The 23,785-nt window shown below is 45.9% G+C and overlaps 1 protein-coding gene across 3 annotated transcripts in view; it reads right to left on the bottom strand.

The window, feature by feature from the left end:
* DPYD (dihydropyrimidine dehydrogenase) overlaps positions 1-23,785 on the bottom strand; it is a 647,138-nt gene that overhangs the window by 165,796 nt on the left and 457,557 nt on the right. For 2 of the 3 annotated variants that reach the window (XM_064147329.1, XM_064147330.1), the window contains 2 exons: positions 8,947-9,067; positions 7,981-8,100 (listed from right to left, as the gene is read on the bottom strand). In XM_064147329.1, coding sequence (XP_064003399.1) covers positions 7,981-8,100; positions 8,947-9,067 — 241 coding nt within the window. Of the gene's footprint in view, positions 1-5,967; positions 6,202-7,980; positions 8,101-8,946; positions 9,068-23,785 lie in introns of those variants that run through there. The other variant, XM_064147331.1, reaches the window with a different exon arrangement.

Below are 23,785 nucleotides of genomic sequence, written 5' to 3'. Positions count from 1 at the left end.
TAACCCCCAAACCATCACAGCTGGGCTCAGAGAGTGGTGGTGAATGGTGCCACATCCAGTTGGCAGCTGCCACTAATGGTGTGCCCCAAGGATCAGTGCTGGGCCCAGTCCTGTTCAATATCTTTATTGATGACCTGGATGAGGGGATTGAGTCCAGCATCAGTAAGTTTGCAGATGACACCAAGCTAGGAGCAGGTGTGGAGCTGTTGGAGGGTAGGAGAGCCCTGCAGAGGGACCTTGACAGGCTGGATGGGTGGGCAGAGGCCAATGGGATGAGATTTAACAAGGTCAAGTGCAGGGTTCTACACTTTGGCCACAACAACGCCAAGCAGTGCTACAGTCTGGGGACAGAGTGGCTGAAGGCAGAAAAGCACATAAGGGTGCTGGTAGATAGCAGCCTAAACATGAGCCAGCAGTGTGTCCAGGTGGCCAAGAGAGCCAATGGCATCCTGGCCTGCATCAGGAACAGTGTGGCCAGTAGGACAAGGGAGGTTATTCTGTCCCTGTAACTCAGCACTGGTCAGGCCACACCTTGAGTCCTGTGTCCAGTCCTGGGCCCCTCAATTCAAGAGAGATGTTGAGATGCTGGAACATGTCCAGAGAAGGCCAACAAAGCTGGTGAAAGGCCTGGAACACAAACCCTATGAGGAGAGGCTGAGGGAGCTGGGGGCATGAAGCCTAGGGAAGAGAAGGCTCAGGGCTGACCTCATTGCTGTCTACAACTATCTGAAGGGAGGTTGCAGCCAGGTGGGGGTTGGTCTCTTCTCCCAGGCAACCAACAACAGAACAAGGGGACACAGTATCAAGTTGTGCCAGGGGAGGTCTAGGCTGGATGTTAGGAGGAAGTTCTTAACAAGAGAGAGTGATTTCCCATTGGAATGGGCTGCCCAGGGATGTGGTGGAGTCACTGTCCCTGGAGGTGTTCAAGCAAAGCCTGGATGAGGCACTTAGTGCCATGGCCTAGCTGATTAGACAGGGCTGGGTGGTAGGTCAGACTGAATGATCTTGGAGGTCTCTTACAACCTGGACCATTCTATGATTCTTCGACATAGAGAAGAACAGGAAGGAGCAAACAATGATGACTCTTATAGCTTAGCAATTTTCTGCTGACCAGATTAGATCAAAACAGGAAAGACACTGCCCAAGGACTGGATGGGAAGAAAACACTGACTGTGACAGTTCAAGGCTAAATGGGGATTTTGAAGTAATCTCATTAAGTCTCTCCTTTTTTGAGGGATTAGAAAAGCTCAACCCCCAAACTTTTTAAAAACCAGAGACATAAATCTGTTCTCAAAATACCTCATGATCTGGCAAGGATTCTAAGAAACATCTTTTTTCATTATTCTTACTTTTATTATGTTAGAAAAACCATAAGAAATGATCTGTCATTTATTAAATGCAAAGGAATTAACAGGAAATGCCCTTGTCAATGTCTCTCCCTTCTGCAGATACGGATGGCCATCCAGAGCTGCCTTCAGGTGGGGAAGACAAAAGAAGGAGGGAAGAGAAGGCCAGAGGGAAGCTGTATTATGGAAAACATTTCCTCAGTACATGGCCATGTAGGAGCACATTTTTGACCAGTCTGCTGCTAGGCCACAACAACAACACGTTTGTATGGTCTGCTCATTGACAGAAACCTTTGTAAAGGCTTGAGAAGTGAGTTTGCACTCCCAGGGGAAGGCAGCCTGCACTGAGTTGAGAAGTGCATGAACATAGCAAATTTCCCAAGAGCAGCTGGCCTTTATGAGGAGGACTTCCTTACAATGGGATCTCATCCCTGCCACCAGCCCCTTTGGCACCCATCATGCCCCACCTGCTACAGACACCATAAAGCAGCCTCCCCACCTCAGCTCCTGCTGGCTGGCAGGCAAGAGCCGGGCCTGAGCTTTCAGTATGCATCAGCAGGGCAGACCAGGCTGATCTATTTTGAGGTGCAAAATGTTGACATTCATAGATGCACAGAATCATCCAGCCCAGCCATTCTGCTCACTGCACCAAGTCTGCCATTGCACCATGGCCCCAGGCACCACATGTAGATGGCTTTTAAATACTTCCAGGGATGGTGACTCTACCTCCAGGAGGTCCCTGGGCAGCCTCTTTCAGTGCCTCCCAATCTTTTCTGTGAAAAAAAACCCTTCCTGTGTTGGTTTGAGGCTAATTGGAATATTTTAATGAGAGAAATTAGATAATTGTCTGTGAAAGGAAAATAATAGTGATGTCTGTATCACTCATTGGTTTTGCTTAGGGATATAAAACCAAGAAACAATAACAAAGTGAGTCAGTCTCTGCTGCTGCTCTCCATATTAACTATCTCTGCCTGAACCTGTGTAACCTGAACTAATCATTCTTCTAACTCCTTATCTGGCAATCTCACCCCTGCATGTGAGCCTTCTGATATAAAGGAGAGAGTGGGAAAAAAACAGGAAAGGAGTTAGTTCAGAGTCCTTGTGAGCAGTTCTGCTGCCTCTGAGGGGTTTCGTAATTCCGTATTACTTTTAACTTGTACACAATTGTATGCAGTTGTAAATAGCTGTTTATCTTGTGTATACATGCTTGTGAATTGGTGCTATGCTGTGAAATATAGCTTCATTCCATAGCTTCCAGATGGCTGAGTTAGTCTGCTGAACTGCGGAGGAGGAACCCCCAAATCACAACAGTTTCCTGATGTCCAGCCTGAACCTGCCCTGGAGCAGCTTGAGGCCATTCCCTCCAGTTCTGTCATTAGTGACTTGTGAGCAGAGGCCAGTGCCTGTTTTGAACTGCAGTGGCTTCTTTCTGGCTTTCTGCTGGCCTCCTCCTCTCACACAATGCTGCCCTCCACCCAGGAGCAGGGCTCAATTTGCTCTTAGGGTAGTGAATGGAAAGAGAGTCCAAATGCCAGGGCGTGTTCCTCCACACCTTCTCTAGCATCAAGGAAGGAATGTGTCCCTGATGCTGGTAGTGGACCCCAGGCACAGTAGCTTCTGCTTTCCACTCTCTGAAGCAAAAGCAGCCTTCCAAACAGAGTAACCCCTGCACTAGCAAGCAGTGCTACTGGAGTAAGGAGAGTTCCTCATAAAAAGCAGGGGGAAATAAATTAAGCAAGATCAGAGTGATCTACAATGTAGTTTAATCCAGCACTCTAGAAATACTCTGCTGCAAGCAGCTCCTTGCTGCTTGGCTGATACTGAAGGTCACCAGCTCCAAGCCTAGTTTCATTTCAGACCTCACCAGCATGCCTGAACTGTGCATGGAAACCTCCACAGGACTGGGGGCTGGCTCCCAGCCACTGGCAGTCACGCAACACCATGAACACTGCACCCTGTAGGACAGACGCTCTTGCCACACTTACTGTACCTCTGTGAGCGAGTGATGCCAAGTGAACATCTTCTCTAGCCCAGGAAATAACTACAATCCCTGCAACCAGAAAAAAAAAACCAACCCCAGAGAGACAACTGCAGCTTGGCTATGTGCTGCATCTGCTCCAGGTTCACACACTTTTGAGCACGATAAACCAGTTGTGCTTTAGTAAAGCACGTGGAAAATGCACCAGATTTATTGCTTCTATAAAACTGTTGACTTTCACTTAAAAAAAGGGTATTATTAAAAAAAAACAAACTTTCTCAATCAATTAGGTAACAAAATAGAACATGAAGTTGAAGTACATCAAAGTAGAAAACCAATACTTCACACTATGAAATGACTTGCATGGCAGGACCACAGAGCACTTCAGAAGAAGCCTGTGGGCAGGGAAGTGGCGTTGCTGCCATTTCACAGACAGAAGAAATAAAGCACGAAAAGGTCAAGTGTCTGGCTGCAGGCCATGCAGCTCAGCTCTGGCATGGCTGGGCACAGACCTCAGAAGCATGGCTACCCTGCCCCTTCAGCTGACAAGATGAGATGCTCTCCTATTTTTTGTCTTCTTGTAAGCCTGCCAACACTCTTGACTTAAAATTGCTGCCCTGGTTTTGTGTAATTTGTATAGTGCCATACCCTGGTGGCCGAGCAGAAACCACTGCAATGTGTTGTGGAGGCTGTCCACTTCATGGGCTCTGTTGCTTTCTTTTGCCCACTTTGTTCACAGGATCACATATAATCTGGTTTGGAAGGGACCTCCAAAGCTTATCCATCAAACCCCCTCTGCACTCAGCAGGGACATCCTTAACTAGATCAGAACCACTTTGAATAGCTCCAGGGAAGGGGCCCCAAACACCTTCCTGGGCAACCTGTTACAGTGTTCCACTACCCTCATGGTGCAGAATCTTTTCCTGACATCCAATCTAAATCTGCTTTTCTCTAGTTTGAAGCCATTGCCTTTGTCCTGTCCCTGCAGGACTTTGCAAACAGCCTCTCTGCAGCCTTCTTGTAGGCAGGTTGCTATAAGGTCTCCCTGGAGTCTTCTCTTCTCCAGGCTGAACACCACCAGCTCCCTCAGCCTGTCCTCATAGCTTCAACCCCCTGATCATTTTTGGGGCCCAACTGTGGGGTTGGGCCCTAATGATGCCATTTTTTGGCCAGAAACCCTTATGTATTTGTCTGCAGCAACATGCCTTTCCAAAACATAACGCTTGGACAGGGGCACTCTGTGCTGGGTTAAGAACTGGCTGAATGGCCTAGCACAGAGAGTGGTAGTCTCATCCAGCCTCATCCAGCTGGCACCTGTCACTGGTGGTGTGCACCAGGCATCAGTGCTGGGCACAGTCCTGCTTAATAGCTTCATTGATGATCTGGATGAGGGGATTGAGTCTGCAGATGACACCAAGTTGGGAGCAAGTATGGATCTGTTAGAGGGCAGAAGCGCTCTGCAGAGGGACCTGGACAGGCTGGACAGATAGACACAGTGCAGTGCCATGATTTTTAACAAATCCAGGTGCCAGGTTCTGCACTTTGGCCACAACAAACCCATGCAGCTCCACAGGTTGGAGACAGAGTGGATGGAGAGCAGCCAGGCAGGGAGGGACTTGGGGGTACTGGTCGACAGCAGCTGAACATGAGCCAGCAGCATGCCCAGGTGGCCAAGAAGGCCAAAGGCATCCTGGCCAGGATCAGGAATAGTGTGGTCAGCAGGAGCAGGGCAGTCCTTCTGCCCCTGTACTCACCACTGGTCAGGCCACACCTTGAGTCATGCATCCAGTTCTGGGCCCCTCAGTTTGAGAAAGATGTTGAAGTGCTTGAACATGCCCAGAGAAGGGCACCAAGCCTGGTGAGGGGGCAGGAGCACAGCCCTGTGAGGAGAGGCTGAGGGAGCTAAGGGTGTGCAGCCTGGAGAAGAGGAGGCTTAGGGCAGACCTCATTGCTCTCTACAACTACCTGAAGGATTGTTGTGGCCAGGTGGAGTTGGTCTCTTCTGCCAGGCACCCAGGGACAGAACAACCTCCAGCTGTGCCAGGGCAGGTTCAGGCTGGTTGTTAAGAAGTTCTTCACGGTGAGAGTGATTGGCATTGGAGTGGGCTGCCCAGGGAGGTGGTGGAGTCACCATGCCTGGAGGTGTTTAAAAGGAGGCTGGATGAGGCACTCAGTACCACGGTTTAGTTAATTGCAAGTTGTTAGGTAATAATCTGGACTTGATGGTTTTTAAGGTCTTTTCCAACCTGCTTAATTCTGTGGTTCTGTGATTCTATGAAATGACAGTGGTGGCTTTCATATTTTTTTGTTAATAGATTTGTGTCACAGGTAACAAAGCATCCTAAAATAACATCCTGAGTCTCCTCTGGTACACATAAAACTTCAGGGGAAAAAAATTATACTTACGTATGTTTATATAAAAAGAATTAAAATAAATAAAGATCTTTTTCCTCAGGTCCCACTTATCACAGAAATTATAAACCACAGAAATGCTGCTAAGTCCTCTCTTACAGCTCAACACGCAGGTGCCACTGTAATTTACACCACACAGATGTTTCAAACCTGTGACATAAGAGACACACTTCTCATAATGCAGTCACTGTATAGATTTTATTAGATAGACTTATGGTCGGGAGGAATATTCAGAAACTGCAACTTAAATGAGAAAAAAGTGAGTGGTGTTACTTATATAAAATACTACTGCAATAGTTCTTTTATTAATTTTTAATGCACAGCACCCACTGTGACCTCCTTTATTCTTCTCCCATCAACATGGCAGGCTAGAGAAATTGAAATGGGCTGTTGCTGTTCTCCTCTTGTTCCCATCTTCCTCCCATTTTGCACAGCATTGAAATATAACATCTTATTGGGCTGCCACTGTGAAATAATCATTATGCAATAGGCACAGCAATTTTTTCTGACTGTTATCTCTTCTTTACTTTTCAGTGTTCTCAAAAAACTCCAAATTCCATGTAGTTATCTATAGCAATGAGGCAATTTTCCACTGAATAACAGTCATCTCAGTTAAAGTTTGTTTAAAACTGATCTTTTTACATTCCTTCTGGTTTTCTATGGATAACACCAGGCACATCAAATAAAGAATTTTTTTGTCTCTCTAGACTCCTCTACATACATTTTTTTGGTGAGATAGCAGGCTGGTCCAATAAAATAGTGTCTGATTCATGTGCACAGTCCAGTGCCACGAGTTTTAACAAGTCCAAGTGCCAGGGTCTGCACTTTGGCCACAACAAACCCATGCAGTGCTACAGGCTGAGGACAGAGTGGATGGAGAGCAGCCAGGCAGACAGCAGCTGAACATAAGCCAGCAGTGTGCCCAGGTGGCCATGAAGGCCAAAGGCATCCTGGCCAGGATCAGGAATAGTGTGGTCAGCAGGACCAGGGCAGTCCTTCTGCCCCTGTACTCAGCACTGGTCAGGCTACACCTTGAGTGCTGTGTCCAGTTCTGGGACCTTCAGTTTAAGAAAGATGTTGAGGTGCCAGAATGTGCCCAGAGAAGGGCACAAAGGCTGAAGGAGGTTGTGGGAGTGGTCTCTTCTGCCAGGCACCCAGGGACAGAACAAGAGGAGACAGCCTCAAGTTGTGCTAGGGCACAGGGCAGGTTCAGGCTGGATGTTAGGAAGACGTTTTTCACAGTGTGATTGGCATTGGAATAGGCTGCCTGGGAGGTGGTGGAGTCACTGTCCCTGGAGGTGTTTAATAAGAGGCTGGATGAGGCACTTAGTGCCATGGTTTAGTTAATTAGATGGGTTAGGTGATAGGTTGGACTCAATGATCTTAGAGGTCTTTTCCAACCTGGTTAATTCTGTGATTCTGTGATTCAATTAGGGGGGTGCTGTTACTTCTGTTAGGTATATTCACTGCTACCTCTATTTACAAGGAGACTGATCTCCCTACCCTGAAGAAGCTAACAGTATTGTCTTTGCAAGGCTAAGTTCATGTTGTCTCAGCAACAGAGTGCACAGGTTGAAGATGCTTATTAGTGCATCTGCACATTGGGTATCTGCACACACATTAGTACACCAGAGTGCAGAAGTTTTTGCCGCTGGTTTTAAAATCAAACTGTGAAGCAGGAGTGGGAAATATGACCTACACAAGACATTCTTGTATATACAAACCAATAGGCTACTGAAATGTGCATATGTTTGCTTCATGCAGTCTATCATCTTCACCACAGCAGGAAGAGGTGGAAATAACCTCCGCAGCAGAGGGTTCACCCGGTGGGAAGACTAGAGGGAAGCTGAAGTTTGGGCTATGAAACATACACTGCATTTGTGTTGTTGATACTTCCCCCTGTGATGCCCTTTCATTAGCCTCTGTCTAATGTGGCGCCTGACAATTGTGACAGGATGAAAAATTTGAGGAGAAGCAAGGGTCAGGAGAGAAGAGATTTCCTTCCCTCTCCAGTGACCCTATCACAGCACTCTGATGTAGCACTTCACCATTAAGGAAAGGGCAACTCAAGAGCCTTCACACTTAATCTGTTCCATCTGTCATGACTACTAGAAACATTGACCAGCAGTGAGCTTTAAGGACTCAGTGCAACTGCAGACATGATATTCCAGCCCACTACAAGGACCTCCTGATGTTTTGAAAGCCTCCAAGGAAGTACCACATATCAAAAAGGGCAACACCTACCTGACATGCCACCATATGTGGTCCTCAGTCTTCCACCAACTGCTGGCCAAGGTGTGCTGTCTGCTTTCAGTCCCATCAGTCCTGACACAGTGTTGGTAGCTGTAACACCATCTGCACCACCTGTGAAAAGAGTCAGTCACTCTCTGTTAAACCCTGCATAGCAACAAGAAAGGGGAATACAGCAGAAAAACTGGGAAATAACTAGAAAGTCTAATAACACCTAGAAAGTCAAAGAGTAACTCGAAGGTCAAATAAACAGATGAGGATAGAAAGCGCTAAACTGTAAAAGGGGTGCACAGAAGGGTCTTTAAGACCAAACGGGGGCTGATGAATTTAACAGTAGCTTCAGGGCAGTCTGCATCACTTGAAAGAGCTGTAAGGGGTAGAAGAAAGCATATGGGAAACACTGAGGCTGATAGGCAGATTACTGCCCTTCAGCTGTGTGGGGCAAAAGCCGCTACAGTGTTGGTTCAATACCTGGAGGTGCCCTAACAGACAGATCACCTCCTCCATCCTTGTGAGGGCAGAGACAAAATGAAGGCAAAGTAACAAGCATAGCTCTAAGGGATGGATTAATGCAGCCCCTTGCAAACTTCATTTCCTGCCATGCTGGACTTTGAAGCTCAAATAAAATAATAAAATTAAAAACTACATCCACCTTCAACCATTTTCAGCAGACAGTGTGGGCAAAGGGGGATTTGCAGTGGCTTGTGTATAAACACAACAGAAACAGGAGCATAAAGCTGCCCCCACAAACACACATGATTTCTTAGTGACAGTTCTCCATATATCATCAGCCTCCAGAAGAATGGGCATAATTAGGAAGCCTTTGATCACTCTGCTTCTTCTCAAGACAACAATTACACTATTTTGATATTTGTTTCTGGTATTAGTTGTTATTAATTCCAGCACCTTCCTCCCATTCAGCCAATCAGTCTGCACAGCTTGCAGGCCGGAGTCAGTTACCTTCCTTTGCAGCCGTTGCGATATTCACAATATCAGTGACATTTGGGGTCAGCTTGGCAAAGAAAGGAATCCCAACAGCTTGTCTAACCCAGCGGCAGATGTTTCGTACCAGCTCTGGATCCTGTTCAAAGAGGTCAGACAGATACAGAATGTAATTAGAAGTTAATGTGAGCAAAATGTCTATCAAGGAAATAAAAACTTTACAGCAAGTGGCTATGCTGTGATTTGGTGAAATTGCACACTTCCTCTCATCAGTTAACTTATTTCAGACACTTCAAGGAACTGCAAATCCATGGCAGAAAGATTATTCCATAAAAAATAAAAAGGGGACAATACGCTTTTTTTTATTACCAAAAAGAAAAAGATACTGAAAAATGCTTCCTTCTTAGAGATGGGGAAATAGCATTTTGGATGAAAGGAGCTGTCTTTAGCCTTTTGTTTTAAGCATTGCGTTTTAATGATTGTGTGCAAGGCATGTTGAAAAATTCTACTGCCCTGTAAAAGAAGGTGAATCTGAAACACTGCCTGACCATGCCTGAATCAGCAAGTTTGCATGGTCATCAGAATGCAATGCAGCTTTTCTGAACTCTCCCATGACTTCAAAGGATAACTTGGGATGACTCCAGTGTAAATGAAAAATTAAAATCTTACCTGGCTAAAGACAGAAACTGTAATCTTCGAGTTTGCCTGATTTCCAGGCATTTATTTCCATTATGTAATTTACTTCTCTTATGAAATGTGTCTCATTTAGACAGAAATCAGCTGTACCTTCCACTGAAAACAGCTTATTGATACTAACATCCTGCATCTGGCACATACAATGGCCACTGCTCAGTACAACTCCTAAGGTATGGGTTGAGGTTTGTTGTGTTTCATTTTGTTTTTTCTGTTGGCTATTGATAATGCTCTTCAGCGAGCTACAAAGACCTTAAAGGCACAGGCATACAGAACACAGTGTGTGATCCAGTTAAAAATTCAGGGGTGCTATTATGAGACTTGTGGGCAGGCTAACTGGTATCACAGCAACTATTTCACTGAATCACAGAATGTCAGAGGCTGGAAGGGACCTTGAAAGCTCATCCAGCCCAACCCTCCCTGTCCAAGCTGGATCACCTAGACCAGATCACACAGGAACACACAGAACCACAGAATAGTTAAGGTTGGAAGGGACCTCAAAGCTCATCCAGCTCCAACTCCCCGCCATAGGCAGGGACACCTCCCACTAGAACAGGTCACTCAAGGCCTCATCCAACCTGGCCTTGAACACCTCCAGGGAGGTTGTGAATAACAGAATCACAGAATGAGATCAAAGAATCAAAGATCATATTCTGTGATTCTGTCATCCACAACCTCCGTGGGCAACCTATGCCAGTGTTTCACCACCCTCACTGTAAAGAACTTCTTTCTAACCCACATCCAGGTGGGTTTTCAATATCTCCAGAGAGGGAGACCCCTTAACCCCCCATGGCAGCCTATTCCAGGGCTCTGCCACCCTCACAGGGAAAAAAAATTCTCCTTATTTTTCCACGGAACTGCCTATGCCTCAGCTTCCACCATTGCCCCTTGTCCTGTCATTAGGCATCACCCAGCAGAGCCTGGCTCCAGCCTCTTGGCACTCACCTTTACATCTTTATAACCAGGAATGAGGTCACCCCTCACACTCCTTCTCTCCAAGCAGCACAGCCCCAGCTCCCTCAGGCTCTCCTCTTAAGGAAGATCTTCCACTACCTTCAACATTTGTGTGGCTCTGTGCTGGACTCTCTCAAGCAGGTCCCTGAGGTCCTTCTTGAACCAAGGGGCCCAGAGCTGGACACAATATTCCAGATTCAGCCTCAGCAGGGCAGAGTAGAAGGGCAGGAGAATCTCTCTCGACCTACTAACCACAGCCCTTCTAACCCACCCTAGGCTGGCATTGGTCTTCCTGGGCACCAAAGCATTTGGCTGGCTCATGATCATCCTCCCATCCACCAGGACCCACAGGTCCTTTTCTCCTTCACTGCTTCTCAACAGGTCAATTCCAAACATTTATCAACTCTTCATCACTCTCTTGGATAATTAACTCTGTCACATATGAATAATTTTTTCCACTTTGAAGATTGTAGCATCAGACACCTGCATTGCTATGTATTAACTGAAAATGGGATGAGCCTAAATGAAGCTTGGTTTCAAGCCAGCCAGAGGACACCCAGCTTGTCAGCCTAATGAGCTCACAGGAAAGACCCCCTTGGGTTTTTTTCTTTTTTATACCAGTGGTTAAATACAAACAAGCGAGCAAACAAAAACCAAACTACAGGCTGTGTTCCTAGAAAGTACACAGTGCTTGACATGCATAGCAAAACCCTGAGACTTCCCTGTGCCATTCCAATAAACATGGTGATCTCCTTGCCCATGCAGCTGCCATGAAATATGTATGAAGGCTGTGTTGGCAGTATGAAAGTAGCTGCAGCTTTTTACTTTCATTCCTGGTTTGAATTTCCTTCAGGCCCAGTGCAGGAATGACAAACCCTCTAGATGACATGAATTGTATATCCTTTATGCTAATTCCCCTCCTTAGAAAGCCTTGTAATAATGTTCAGCTTGTTGACACCACATAACTCATTATATGCTGACTTCATACTGCTCACAGTGCTGCCAGAAAAATCCTTACTCCTGCACATCTGAACATGGATACTTTAAAATTCATTTTAATCCACATTGAATAACTCAGTGGGAGACCTCTTTCAGTCACATAAACCCAATTTCCATCCCACCTGTGAATTTAACAAGTTTGTCTTTCTTAATAAATAACCATTTGACCTTATTTTTTTTTGTCCTCAAAAAGAAAGACCTTAATTTTCTATCAGTTCTGCTTCTCCTACATCCAGATCAATGGATGCAATGGAAAGGTCTTCAATTTCTTAAAGTAATCGACAGTTTAAATAGAATCACTGAATTACAGAATGGTCTGGGTTTGAAGGGACCTCCAAAGCTCATCCAGCCCAACCCCCTCTGCACTCAGCAGGTATATCCCCAACTACAGCAGGTTGCCCACAGCCCTGTCCAGAACCACCTTGAATAGCTCCAGGGATGGGCCCCAAACATGTCTCTGGGCAACCTGTTCCACTGTTCCACCACCCTCATGGTGCAGAACTTACTCCTCACATCCAATCTCATCTGCTCTGCTCTAGTTTGAAGCCATTGCCCTCATCCTGTCCCTGCAGGGCTTTGCAAACTGTCTCTCTGCAGCCTTCTTGTAGCCTCCTTCAGGTACTGGCAGGTTGCTATTTGGTCTCCCTGGAGCCTTCTCTTCTCCAGGCTGAGCAGCCCCAGCTCCCTCAGCCTGTCCTCATAGCAGAGCTGCTCCAACCCCTGATCATTTTCGTGGCCTCCTCTGGACCCTCTCCATCAGGTCCACATCCTTCCTGTACTGAGGACTACAGAGCTGGACACAGTCTCGCATGTGAGGTCTCAGCAGATCAGAGCAGAGGGGCAGGATCCCCTCTCTCCATCTCTGGCCATGCTGCTCTGGATGCAGCCCAGGCTGCCATCAGCTTTCTGTGCTGCCAATGCCCATTGCTGACTCCTATCCAGCTTCCCACTCACCATCACCCCAAAGGCCTTTTCCTCAGGGCTGCTTTCTGTCACCTCCTCCCCCAGCCTCTATTGATTGCAAGGATTGTTCCAGCCCAGGTGCAGGACCCTGAACTTGCTCTTGTTGAGCCTCATGAGGTTCATCTGGACTCAGCTCTCCAGTTTGAAGTATAATCAGAACTGACTGCACAGCAAATATTTAGATAAAATGCCCTTTTGCAGTCTCTGAAGCCTGTCTATTTTTGGTACCCATAAAACTACAAGTAACTTAATAAGAAAATATTTGGAAAACTGAGATGAAGAAGGTGAAATCTTTATGTTTGTTTCACTTCAAAAATTAGGAATATTTAGTGAGGAAACATGGAAGAAATTAACAAAAAAGTTAACACAGTGTTTTTTCTGCATAATCATTGATATGACTTAGAAAGGTGAATTTTATACCCAAAAAAATCTTGTATTTCCATTAAATATGCCAACTTTGGAGAGAAACACTTATTTTTAAATCAAATCCCCCCCCCCCCCCCCCCCCCAGTCATATATTAATTTATTCATTTGTTCATTAAGGAAATATCACATAAAGATAATGCCCTACAAAAGGCAATTACTGCTTATCCTTGTGCCACTCCCAAAATACAGGCAAGACAGATCTCCCTGCTTCCTTTTTCATTTTGAGTCCTTCAGTGGAATAGTAGCAATGCATCCATCTGGTCCACCCTCTCACCCTCCTCCTCTGTCTCCAGCTCCTGTTCCAGTGGTCAGCACCAGTGGCCACCTGAGTCCCTCATCTCTCCCCTCATCGTAGTGACATCCCAGATACCCAGTGGCCACAGTCACTTCATTCCCAAGCTTCCCTCCTACTAGAGAGATCTCTGCCCTGGTGAGGCCTCATCTGGAGTTTTGGGTCCCCCAGTTCAAGGACAGGTTGCTGCTTGAGACAGTTCAGTGCAGAGCCACAAAAATTAAGGCAGTGGAAGATCTTCCTTAGGAGGAGAGCCTGAGGGAGCTGGGGCTGTGCTGCTTGGAGAGGAGGAGCCTGAGGGGGGACCTCATTCCTGGTTATAAATATGTAAAGGTGAGTGCTAAGAGGATGGGACCAGGCTCTGCTGGGTGATGCCCAATGACAGCACAAGGGGCAATGGTGGAAGCTGAGGCATAGGAAGTTCCATGGCAGCATGAGGAGAAGTTTTTTTCCCTGTGATTGTGACAAAGGCCTGGAGCAGGCTGCTCAGGGAGGTTGTGGAATCTCCCTTTCTGGCAATATTCAAGAACGGTCTGGATGCATTCCAGTGTGATCTGCTCTAGGTGATGCTGCTCTGGCATGAGGGCTGGACCAGATGATCTTTTGAGGTCCTTTCCAGCCCATGACATTCAATAATACTCCATTCTATGATATTCTGTTTCTATGGAGGAGAAGGAGGAGCAGATGGGGTGGCCCTCTATATTAGGAATACATATGAATGCTTACAACAGTGAATGTCTGAATGTTTACATCACTGAATGACAGTGATGATGAAATTGGGTCCCTGTGGGTAAGGATCAGGTGGGAGGCCAACAAAGGTGATATTGTGGTGGGAGTCTGTTATCGATCACCCAATCAGAATGAAGATGTGGATGAAATATTCTAAAAGTAATTGGGAAAGGTTTCACATTCACTCCCAATTGTCCTATTAGGGGATTTCAGCTTCCCAGATGTCTGCTGGAAATACAAAACAGCAGAGAGAGAAGCATCCTGAAGGTTCCTGGTGTAGAGGAGAACATCCTGATGGAACTGATGAAGAAATCAACTAGGGAAGGTGCTCTCCTCAATTTACTTCAGGGTTGGACTTGACAATCTGAGATGTCTTTTCCAACTCAAACAATTCTATGATTCTGAGTCACTGCATGAGATTAAGAAGAGCTCTTATAGACAGACAACTAACATAGAATGGTGTAAGTTGGAAGGTACTTCCAAAGGTCACCTAGCCCAACCCCCAGTTCTGGAGCCTGTATTACAAGAAAGATCTGGACATGCTGGAACATGTCCAGAGAAGGGGCTACAAGGATGATCAGAGGGCTGGAGCTGTTGTGCTATGAAGACAGGCTGAGAGAGTTCAGATTGTTCAGTCTGGAGAGGAGAAGGCTTCCAGGAGACATTCTTGTGGCCTTCCAGTATGTGAAGTGGGCTACAAGAAAGCTGGGGAGGTACTTTTTAGGGTGTCAGGTAATGATTGGAGTGGAGTGAATGGATCCGAGTTAGAGATGAGGAGGCTTAGATTAGATGTCAGAAAGAAGTTCTTCAGCATAAGGGTGCTCAGAGACTGGCACAGATTGCCCAGGGAGGTGGTGGAAGCCTCATCCCTGGAGATTTTTAATGTCAGCCTGGATGTGGCTATGGGCAACCTGATCTAGTATGAGGTGTCCCTGCCCGTGGCAGAGGGCTTAGAACTGGATGATCTTTGAGGTCCCTTCCAGCCCTGACATTTCTATGATTCTACGGCAACGCTCTCAGAGAGGAAAAAACTTTTACATCATATTTTCTTCTTCAGGCCATTAAGAAAAAGTTATTCATTCATTTATAACATTTGTAATTTCCTATTACACTTGCATTAAGAATTTGGAAAAATGCATCCTGAGGCTGAAAGCTAAGATATTCATGTCACTGGGCAGCTGCTTTTCAAGGGAATGAACACACTGCATTTGCCTAATCCAGGGGAAGTTGACTGCATCATACACAACCATTCCACAGAAGTCTGCATTTGGAATGAGGACAGTTTGCAGAGGTCATAGAAGAACACAATTTTAGAGAAAGATTTAAGTGATTGGAAATAAAGAATTCATGTCTCAGTAGAATCATTGACAAACCCCCACTTGTAATGCAGTTCAACACTTAAGATTCCTGAGGATATTAATTTTTCACATTCAGTACAGTTTTAAACTCGGGTGCAAATTTAACATTGAGGCTGTTTCCTGGTGCCAAAAAAATAGATTTAAAGAGACTATGTTCAGGGTTCATTTTCCTTGATTTATTTTTGCTGATTCAGATTCTCCCTTCTGCTTGGATTTCTCAAACACTGCCCTTAAAGTACAAATGGCATTTACTTGTTCTTAGTGAAGATTGGATTTAGAAAGCATTCAAGGATGAGCACATAACTTGTAAAGGAATGAACCTGAGGATCTCATAACACAGGTATATCACAGGATGTTAGGGGTTGGAAGGGACCTCTGGAGAGCTTCCAGACCAACTCCCCTGCCAGAGCAGGACCAGAGAATGCAGTGCAGGTCACACAGGAACACATCCAGACAGGGCTGGAAAGGCTCCAGAGAAGGAGACTCCACAGCCTGTCTGGGCAGCCTATGCCAGTGCTCTGGGACCCTTACAGTCAACAAATTCTTCCTTATGTTGAAGTGGAACTTCCTGTGCTGCAGTTTACAACCCTTGCCACTTGTCCTATGCCAGGGTGTGATGGTTTGGGTGTTCTCCACCCCCCACACACTTTGGAAAATCACCCAGACTAGGCTCAGCTGCTCTGGAAATTGAATGAACCTTTATATTCACAGCTTAGCACAATATACAAGCAGATATTTACAATATATACAGAAATATACAAGTTAAAAAGTAATACAGAAACAAAACACCCCTCTCAGAAACCTGAGTTCAGAGCCCAGGAGGGGCTCTGAACTACCTTTCCACCTTTCTCCCACCCCTCTACCTTACCCAAGACTTTGCCTTATGCTCAAGGTAGTTTGGAGGGTTGGCCAGGGGGCTTAGGAAGCAGATGGATTAGTCACACAGATGGCAGGTTAGGTTAGAGAGAGAAGTTCAGCCCAAAGCCCAGAGAGACAGAGAGCAACTCTGTTATCTATGTTTGTCTTCTTGTTCTTATATATCTCAGCAAGCCTATGAGTGAAGTAGACATTATCACTGTTTTATTTTCACAGCCTGTAATCTAGTTCTTCTCACCAAAACATTCTAGATAGCTTCAAACTAGCACACAGGGCACAAGTGAGCAGAGGCTGTCCCTGTCTCTTCCTTCTTGACCCCCAGCCCTCCAATATTTATGGACATTGCTCAGATGCCCTCTCAGCCTTTTCTGCAGACTAAGTAGCCCCAGGGCTCTCAGCCTCTCCTCATCAGGCAGTGCTGCAGTCCCTTCAGCATCCTCGTAGTCCTCCCTTGGATCCTCTCCAGCAGATCCCTGTCCCTCTTGAACTGGGGAGCCCAGAACTGGATGCAATATTCCAAGGCATCACCCAGGCAGAGCAGAGGGGGAGGAGAGCCTCTCTTGTTCTGCTGGACACACTCTGCTTAAGGTCCCCTGGGGCCCCATTTGCCTTCTTTTCCACCAGGGCACATTGCTGTCCATGCAGAACTTGTTATCCACCAGCACTTCAAGGTCCTTCTCCACAGGGCTGCTCTCCAGATCACCTCCCAACCTGTACTGGTTCAGTTTATTGTTCCTTGCCAGGTGCAGGACTCTGCACTGATCCCTGTTGAACCTCTGCCCAGCTCTCAGTCTCTCCAAGTCTTGATGAATGGCCTCACAGCATTCAGGTGTCTCAGCCAAGGCTCCCAGTACATGAAACAAACACCTGGCACTGCTAATACAGGGCAAGTATCACTTTTCCCCCCAGTCCAGCGTCAGAAAAGGTCCTACAGCTGTTACAGTTGATGAAGTGGTCGATCAAGCCTGCATAGTTAAGAAATGTTTTCTGAACAGCTTGATCCATAAGGCACTATTAGCATTAAAAGCAACTGGGTGTTTCTGTTCCCCACGCCAACAAGAGGAACAACCTGCAGTACTACGCAGTTTAATGTGTAGCATTTTAATAGCTTCAAAGCCTACCAGTACACATAACCACGTTGCTTTGTTAATGCATAGAGGGCAATGTTTAAAAACGTGTGACATAGTATTGCTCATGGAATCATAAAATGGTTTAGGTTGGAAGTGACCTCAAAGCTCATCCAGTTCCAACCTCCCACCATAAGCAGGGACACTTGCCACTAGAGCAGGTTGGTTAAGGCCTCATCCAACCTGGCCTTGAACACCTCCAGGGAAGGAGCAGCCACAGTCTCCCTGGGCAACCTGTGCCAGTGTCTCATCATCCTCACTGGAAGGATCTTCTTCCTAACATTCAGTTTCAATCTCCCCTCTGCCAGTTTAAACCCATTACTCCTTATCCTGTCATTACATGGTCCTGTAAATAGACCCTCCCAGCCCTGCCGCAGGCACCCTTCAGATACTGGAAGGCCACTCCAAGGTCTCCTTGATGCCTTCTCTTTTTCAGGCTGCAGAGCCCCAGCTCTTGTAGCCTTTCCTCATAGCAGAGCTGCTCCAGCACGCTGAGCATATTCATAGAATAGAATCATAGAATCATAGAATCAACCAGGTTGGAAGAGACCTCCAAGATCATCCAGTCCAACCTATCCCCCAGCCCTATCCAGTCAACTAGACCATGGGGTTCCCGCCTGGATAGTTCCTGCAGAAAGAGTCCCCTGGTGCTCCAAAGGACAAGCTCCTGAGGGACAGGACTGTCCCTGGTTTGGATGGCTTCCCACCATAAGCACCCCCTTTATGCAGGCTTGATAGACCTTACGAGCCTCGGAGGTCTTTTGAAAGAGAGTGAGAGGAGAAGCGTCTGGCGCCTCCTTTCTCTCAGCCAGCCTGACTCACCTGTGGGTAAACATTTGGCTCAGACTGATTAATAGTGGGGGATGCTATGTTTAGCAGCTTAGCCTTTTCCAACTCCTGACTTCCAAATCTGCTAATTAAAACTAAATCAATTTCTGTATATAGTTTTGGGGGCGGGTTTTTGGGAAAATAAAATAACTTTTTGTTTCTACATATTCCTGACTCGGCCGCATTAATTCCCTGCCTCCACAACAAGCAGGTCCAGAGGAAGGCCACTAAAATGATCAGGGAGTTGAAGCACCTCTGTTACAATGGCCCTCAATGTATCTACGCTCCATGCATCACACCAGAGCAGTGAAGCAATGTTTCAGTGTGTAGTAAGGGTTTCTTGGCAGAACACTTCCTCTGTCTGCACCATTTTCATTTGGGTTTTTTTGGTTTTTTTTTTATATACATACAAATGCAAACTAAGTAACAGCTTGGTGAAATTATCAGGTAGGACATGGTACTGAATCCTGCACTGTACCTACAGGAATGTGGTGGCAATTAGGCAGCACATAAAGTCACTTTTGGTGTGAGACGTATATGGGTGCATCTTCCATCCTCCTGTTCTTTACCAAATATTGCTTGTTGATTCCAAAGGCACAGGTGATTGTAATGTTGCTGGAGTTGTCTTTTTACTTCCCTAAGCAGCAGTACAGGATCATTTTTTCCTGAATATTCATTATAGCCTTGGGCTAAATGAAGCTTTTAATCTGAACTACTCATTGCTGATGTGTAGGTATAGTAGAGGAAAAACAACTATTGACCTTTTTTTTTCTAAATGATCACATGATAAAGCTTAACTACAACCAGAACCATAAGAATAAAGTCCTCAGAAATTAAAGCAGCAAGTTGTCTACTGATTGTGTTTGGCATTGATAATGAGATGAATCCCACATCCTGTCAGCCTCCAGGCAAATACTGCCTGCCTGTTTGAAAAGGAGTGTGAAAGGAGTAGGTCACCTATCCCTGTGGTTTGTAGAGAGAAACAAAACCATAATAAGATTACCACAGAAAGAACTGGCTGCAGATTTGCAGAAATTCTGGAAATTCTTACTATCACTTATTTTCAGTGTTCTTGCAGGGTCTTCCTTTCACTGAATCACAGACTCACAGAAACAGTCTGGTTGGAAAAGATCCCCAGGATCACCAAGTCCAACTGTTATCTCCACTCTACAAAGTTCACCCTAAACCATATCCTCAAGCACCACATTCAAATGACTTTTAAACACATTCAGACTTGGTGACTCCATCACCTCCCTGGGCAGCACATTCTAATGCCTGACCACTCTTGCTAGGAAAAAAAATGTTTCCTAATGTCCAGTCTATATCTACCCAGTCACAAGTTGAGGCTGATCCCCCATGTTCTGTCACTAATTACCTGTAAGAAGACACCAGCACCAACCTCCTCACAACCTCCCTTCAGGTAGCTGTAGAGAGCAATGAGATCTGCCCTCAGCCTCCTCTGTTTCACACTAACCGTGCCCAGCTCCTTCAATCACTCCTCATCAGATTTATTCTCCAAGGCCTTCACAGCTTCCTTGCCCTCCTCTGCACTTGTTCCAGCACCTCCACATCCTTCTTGTAATGAGATGCCCAAAACCAAACACAATACTCAAGGTGTGGCCGAGTACACTATCTTGTTATGGCACAATCATGAAAAGAAAGACCTGGAGGTCCTGGAAGGTCTTCAGAAAAGAGTCACAAGGATGATCAGCAGGCTGGAACACCTATCCTATGAGGACAGGCTGAGAGAGTTGGAGTTGTTCAGTCTGGAGAAGAGAAGGCTCCCAGGAGACATTCTTGTGACCTTCCAGTATCTGAAGGAGGCTTATAAGAAAGCTGGGAAGGGACTTTTGAGGGTGTTAGGTAGTGATAGGACTGGGGGGAATGGATCCAAGCTAGAGGAGGGCAGATTGAGATTAGACATTAGGAAGAAGTTCTTCAGCATGAGGGTGGTGAGACACTGGCACAGGTTGCCCAGGGAAGTGGCGGAAGCCTCATCTCTGGGAGGTCTTTAAGGCCAGGCTGGATGTGGCTGTGGGCAACCTGATCTAGTGTGAGGCGTCCCTGCTATTGGCAAAGGGGTTGGAACTGCCTGATCCTTGAGATCCCTTTCAGCCCTGCTAATTCTGTGATTCTGTGGTTACACTGTATGCCAAACACCTGTCTGAGCTATGGAAGCACTGTTGTACCTGTTTCAGAAATGGAGAGAGGAAAGCCAGACAGACTGAATCGCATCTCCTCAAACTCACCTGGTTTTAGTGCCCAGTTTTTACAATGCCATTTGCACAAACATCTGAATATCTGTCTGCAAACAAAACTTGCACTTGATTCTTCAAAGTGTCTTAAACCATAAGATACTTTCCATGTAAACAAAAGAAATATTTGTAATACTTGAATGTAATCTGCTTTTCAGAGGATCTGAATAATGCAAAAGAAAGAGATGCAGACACTTCAGAGCAAAGAAAATGCTTGTCTTAGATATGCAAACACTCCTTGGGAAGCACACATGTGTGAGTGTATGTGCATATATAAAGAACTCAGCATTGGTTAGGCCACACCTTGAGTACTGTGTCCAGTTCTGGGCCCCTCAGTTTGAGAAAGATGTTGAGGTGCTTGAACATGCCCAGAGAAGGGCACCAAGGCTGGTGAGGGGGCAGGAGCACAGCCCTGTGAGGAGAGGCTGAGGGAGCTAAGGGTGTGCAGCCTGGAGAAGAGGAGGCTTGGGGCAGACCTCATTGCTCTCTACAACTACCTAAAGGGAGGTTGTTGCCAGGTGGGGTTGGTCTCTTCTCCCAGGCACACAGAGACAGAACATGTGTGCCAGGGCAGGTTCAGGCTGGATGTTAGGAAGAAGTTATTCACAGCAAGAGTGATTGGCATTGGAATGGACTGCCTGGAGAGGTAGTGGAGTCATCATCCCTGGAAGTGTTTAAAAGGAGGCTGGATGAGGCACTTAGTGCCATGGCTTAGTTAATTAGAAGGTGGTAAGTTGGACTCAATGATCTCAGAGGTCTTTTCCAACCTGGTTAATTCTGTGGTTCTGTGATTCTGTGAACACAAATGCAGCCTGAAAGATGCCATGAAGAAACTTGTCACAAATTTTTCTGCAAGGATTTGGGAAGGAAGGTTACCACTTGGCAGAACACAAGCTGCTCTTGTCTAGCCCTATAGGGAATCAACCACACCATGCAATCTTCAGCACAGCTCCTCATTACTATAATGGTGGCAGCTCTGCCTCACTAAGGAAGAGTCAAGGGCCTTTGCAGTTGTTGAGCATAAAAATGTAGCTGCTCTCAGACAGAATTCTGATTTTCCATATATATGAAGGCTTTCTTACACAGAACTGCTGGAGTTACCACTACATGTCACACTGTAAAGTCCATTATCCCTGCAAGGGATAGTTAAATCTGTCCTCAGACAAACTTCTGTTTGAAAGCCCATAAGGACTCAAAAACAAGAAAGAAGAATCTTTCACCATCTGCAGATAACCTCCATCCAACAGGTAACCTTTCTTTTGTGCCACTCTACAGTGTGGGCAGGATGCACCTGGAGCAGCTTTGAAAAGTCAGTAGTGATCATGGTAGGTGGTGGAGTCACCATCCCTGGAAGTGTTTAAGGAAAGATTGGCTGTGGCACTTGGTGGCTTGGTTTAGCTGATGTCATGGTGTTAGGCTATAGGCTGGACTCAATGATCACAGAGGTCTTTTCTTACCTCAGTGATTCTGTGAGTCTGTGATTCCTCTCCTATTCCATCCACTCCACCAGCTCAGCATCTAGGTCTCGATATGCACTTTTTAGTGATCCCACAGAGGCACAAGGGCTTGTTAGCCTGATTTACTGTTAGTTTAGATACTTTTTACATGTCTATCACATATCTCTTCTTTCAACCAAACATGGATCCAGAAATCTATTTGGAAATCAGAATTAAAAACATAAAATCACAGAATGTCAGGGGCTGGAAGGGACCTCAAAAGCTCATCCAGTCCAATCCTCCTGCCAGAGCAGGACCACCTACACCACAATTTCTCTGTCTGTGTGAAGAGCTGCTTGTTGGCTGTTCTTTCAGATGTAATGAAAAAGTGAAAGTATGGGAAATTCAGCTTAAAGCATTGCAAATTGGTATTTTCAGCATTCACTTTCTGATTATTATTTTTATTATTGATCTTTTCCATAGCTATCTTTTTTCCCCCCTTGTCCTGTGAAATGTCCAAAATCGCTTTCATAAAGATATCTCTAAGCTTTCCCAATATTGCCTTAGTACCTAAATACAGACTCAGAGCAAATGAGTACAGCAACAGAGACACCCTTCCTAAAGCTGATGGCTAATTTTACTACCTGCTCACATCCTGGAAAGGGGCAGCTCAGGTTGTGCATTTGTTCCATTTCAAACGTAATTAAAGCTAACAATTTGCTTAAAGCCTGTCAAATTAAGGGAAGGATTTCCCAGGATAGAAGACAAATAACTCTCTAGTTCTTGCCTGGGCTAAAAAATGCTTCCTCATTTCTCAGGAAATTTGACAGCTTTTGGTCAACATCTCTTGACCGCAGCTGTCAGAAAGAAAGAAATGAGGCAGCTTAACCCATGGCAGGAATCCCAGCTTGCGCAGCTGGATTTGCAGCCAGCTAGATACATTAGGAAAATTCATTACCCAAAAATGCCTAAATGACTCCAGAGGCTTTGGGGTCACTCTGGTCAGCCCAACAAAAACGGAGCTGTTGGAGGGGAGCTTGTATTGTCTCAGCTAGGATCTGTGATCTGATGCGATGTGAGCCAGTGCCATGAGGTAAGCTGTTACAGCTAATGACAGTGTGTGAATGTAGGACTCTCTATCACAGAATCGTAGAATGGTTTACAGTTGGAAGGGACATTAAAGCTAATCCACTTCCAACCCCCCCAACATAGGCAGGGACATCTCCCACTAGAAAAGGTTGCTCAAGGCCTCATCCAACCTGGCCTTGAAAACCTCCAGTGAGGGAGCAGCCACAACCTCCCTGGGCAACCTGTGCCAGTGTCTCACCACCCTCACTGCAGATAACTTCTTCCTAACATCCAGTTTAAATATTCCCTCTGCCACTCTAAACCCATTACTCCTCATCCTGTCATTACAAGACCCTGTAAATAGTCCCTTCCCAGCCCTCCTGTAACCCCCATTCAGATACTGGAAGGCCACTCCAAGGTCTCCTTGATGCCTTCTCTTGTCCAGGCTGCACAGCCCTCACTCTTTTAGCCTGTCCTTATAGCAGAGCTGCTCCAGCCCTCTGAGCATCTTCTTGGCTCTCCTTGCTGTATGGCCTCAGGTCCAAAGAGTACCAAAGGTAACAGAAGTCTATTTCATTAGTTTAGCAAAAAAAAAAAAAAAAAAAAGAGAAAAACACCCTGTCGTGGTAGGCCTTATAGGTGCAACACAGACTTAATATATATCCTAGCTTGCTCAGATATGTTTTTTTGCTCCATGGGAGAAGGAACCATGGGAAAGAAGACGAATTAACCTGGAGCCACTAAGTTTAAGGACTCTGGCCTGTCCAGACTTGTCTTGGTCCTGTGGTAAACAAGGTACACACACTTAGCTTGTGCCTATGCCTTTCCCAATTTGGGGTAAAGCAAGCCTTAC

Source organism: Pogoniulus pusillus, chromosome 8 (assembly GCF_015220805.1).
Source record: "Pogoniulus pusillus isolate bPogPus1 chromosome 8, bPogPus1.pri, whole genome shotgun sequence".
In the NCBI taxonomy this organism is placed as follows: Eukaryota; Metazoa; Chordata; class Aves; order Piciformes; family Lybiidae; genus Pogoniulus; species Pogoniulus pusillus.
This window is presented reverse-complemented; position numbering and strand designations above follow the sequence as displayed.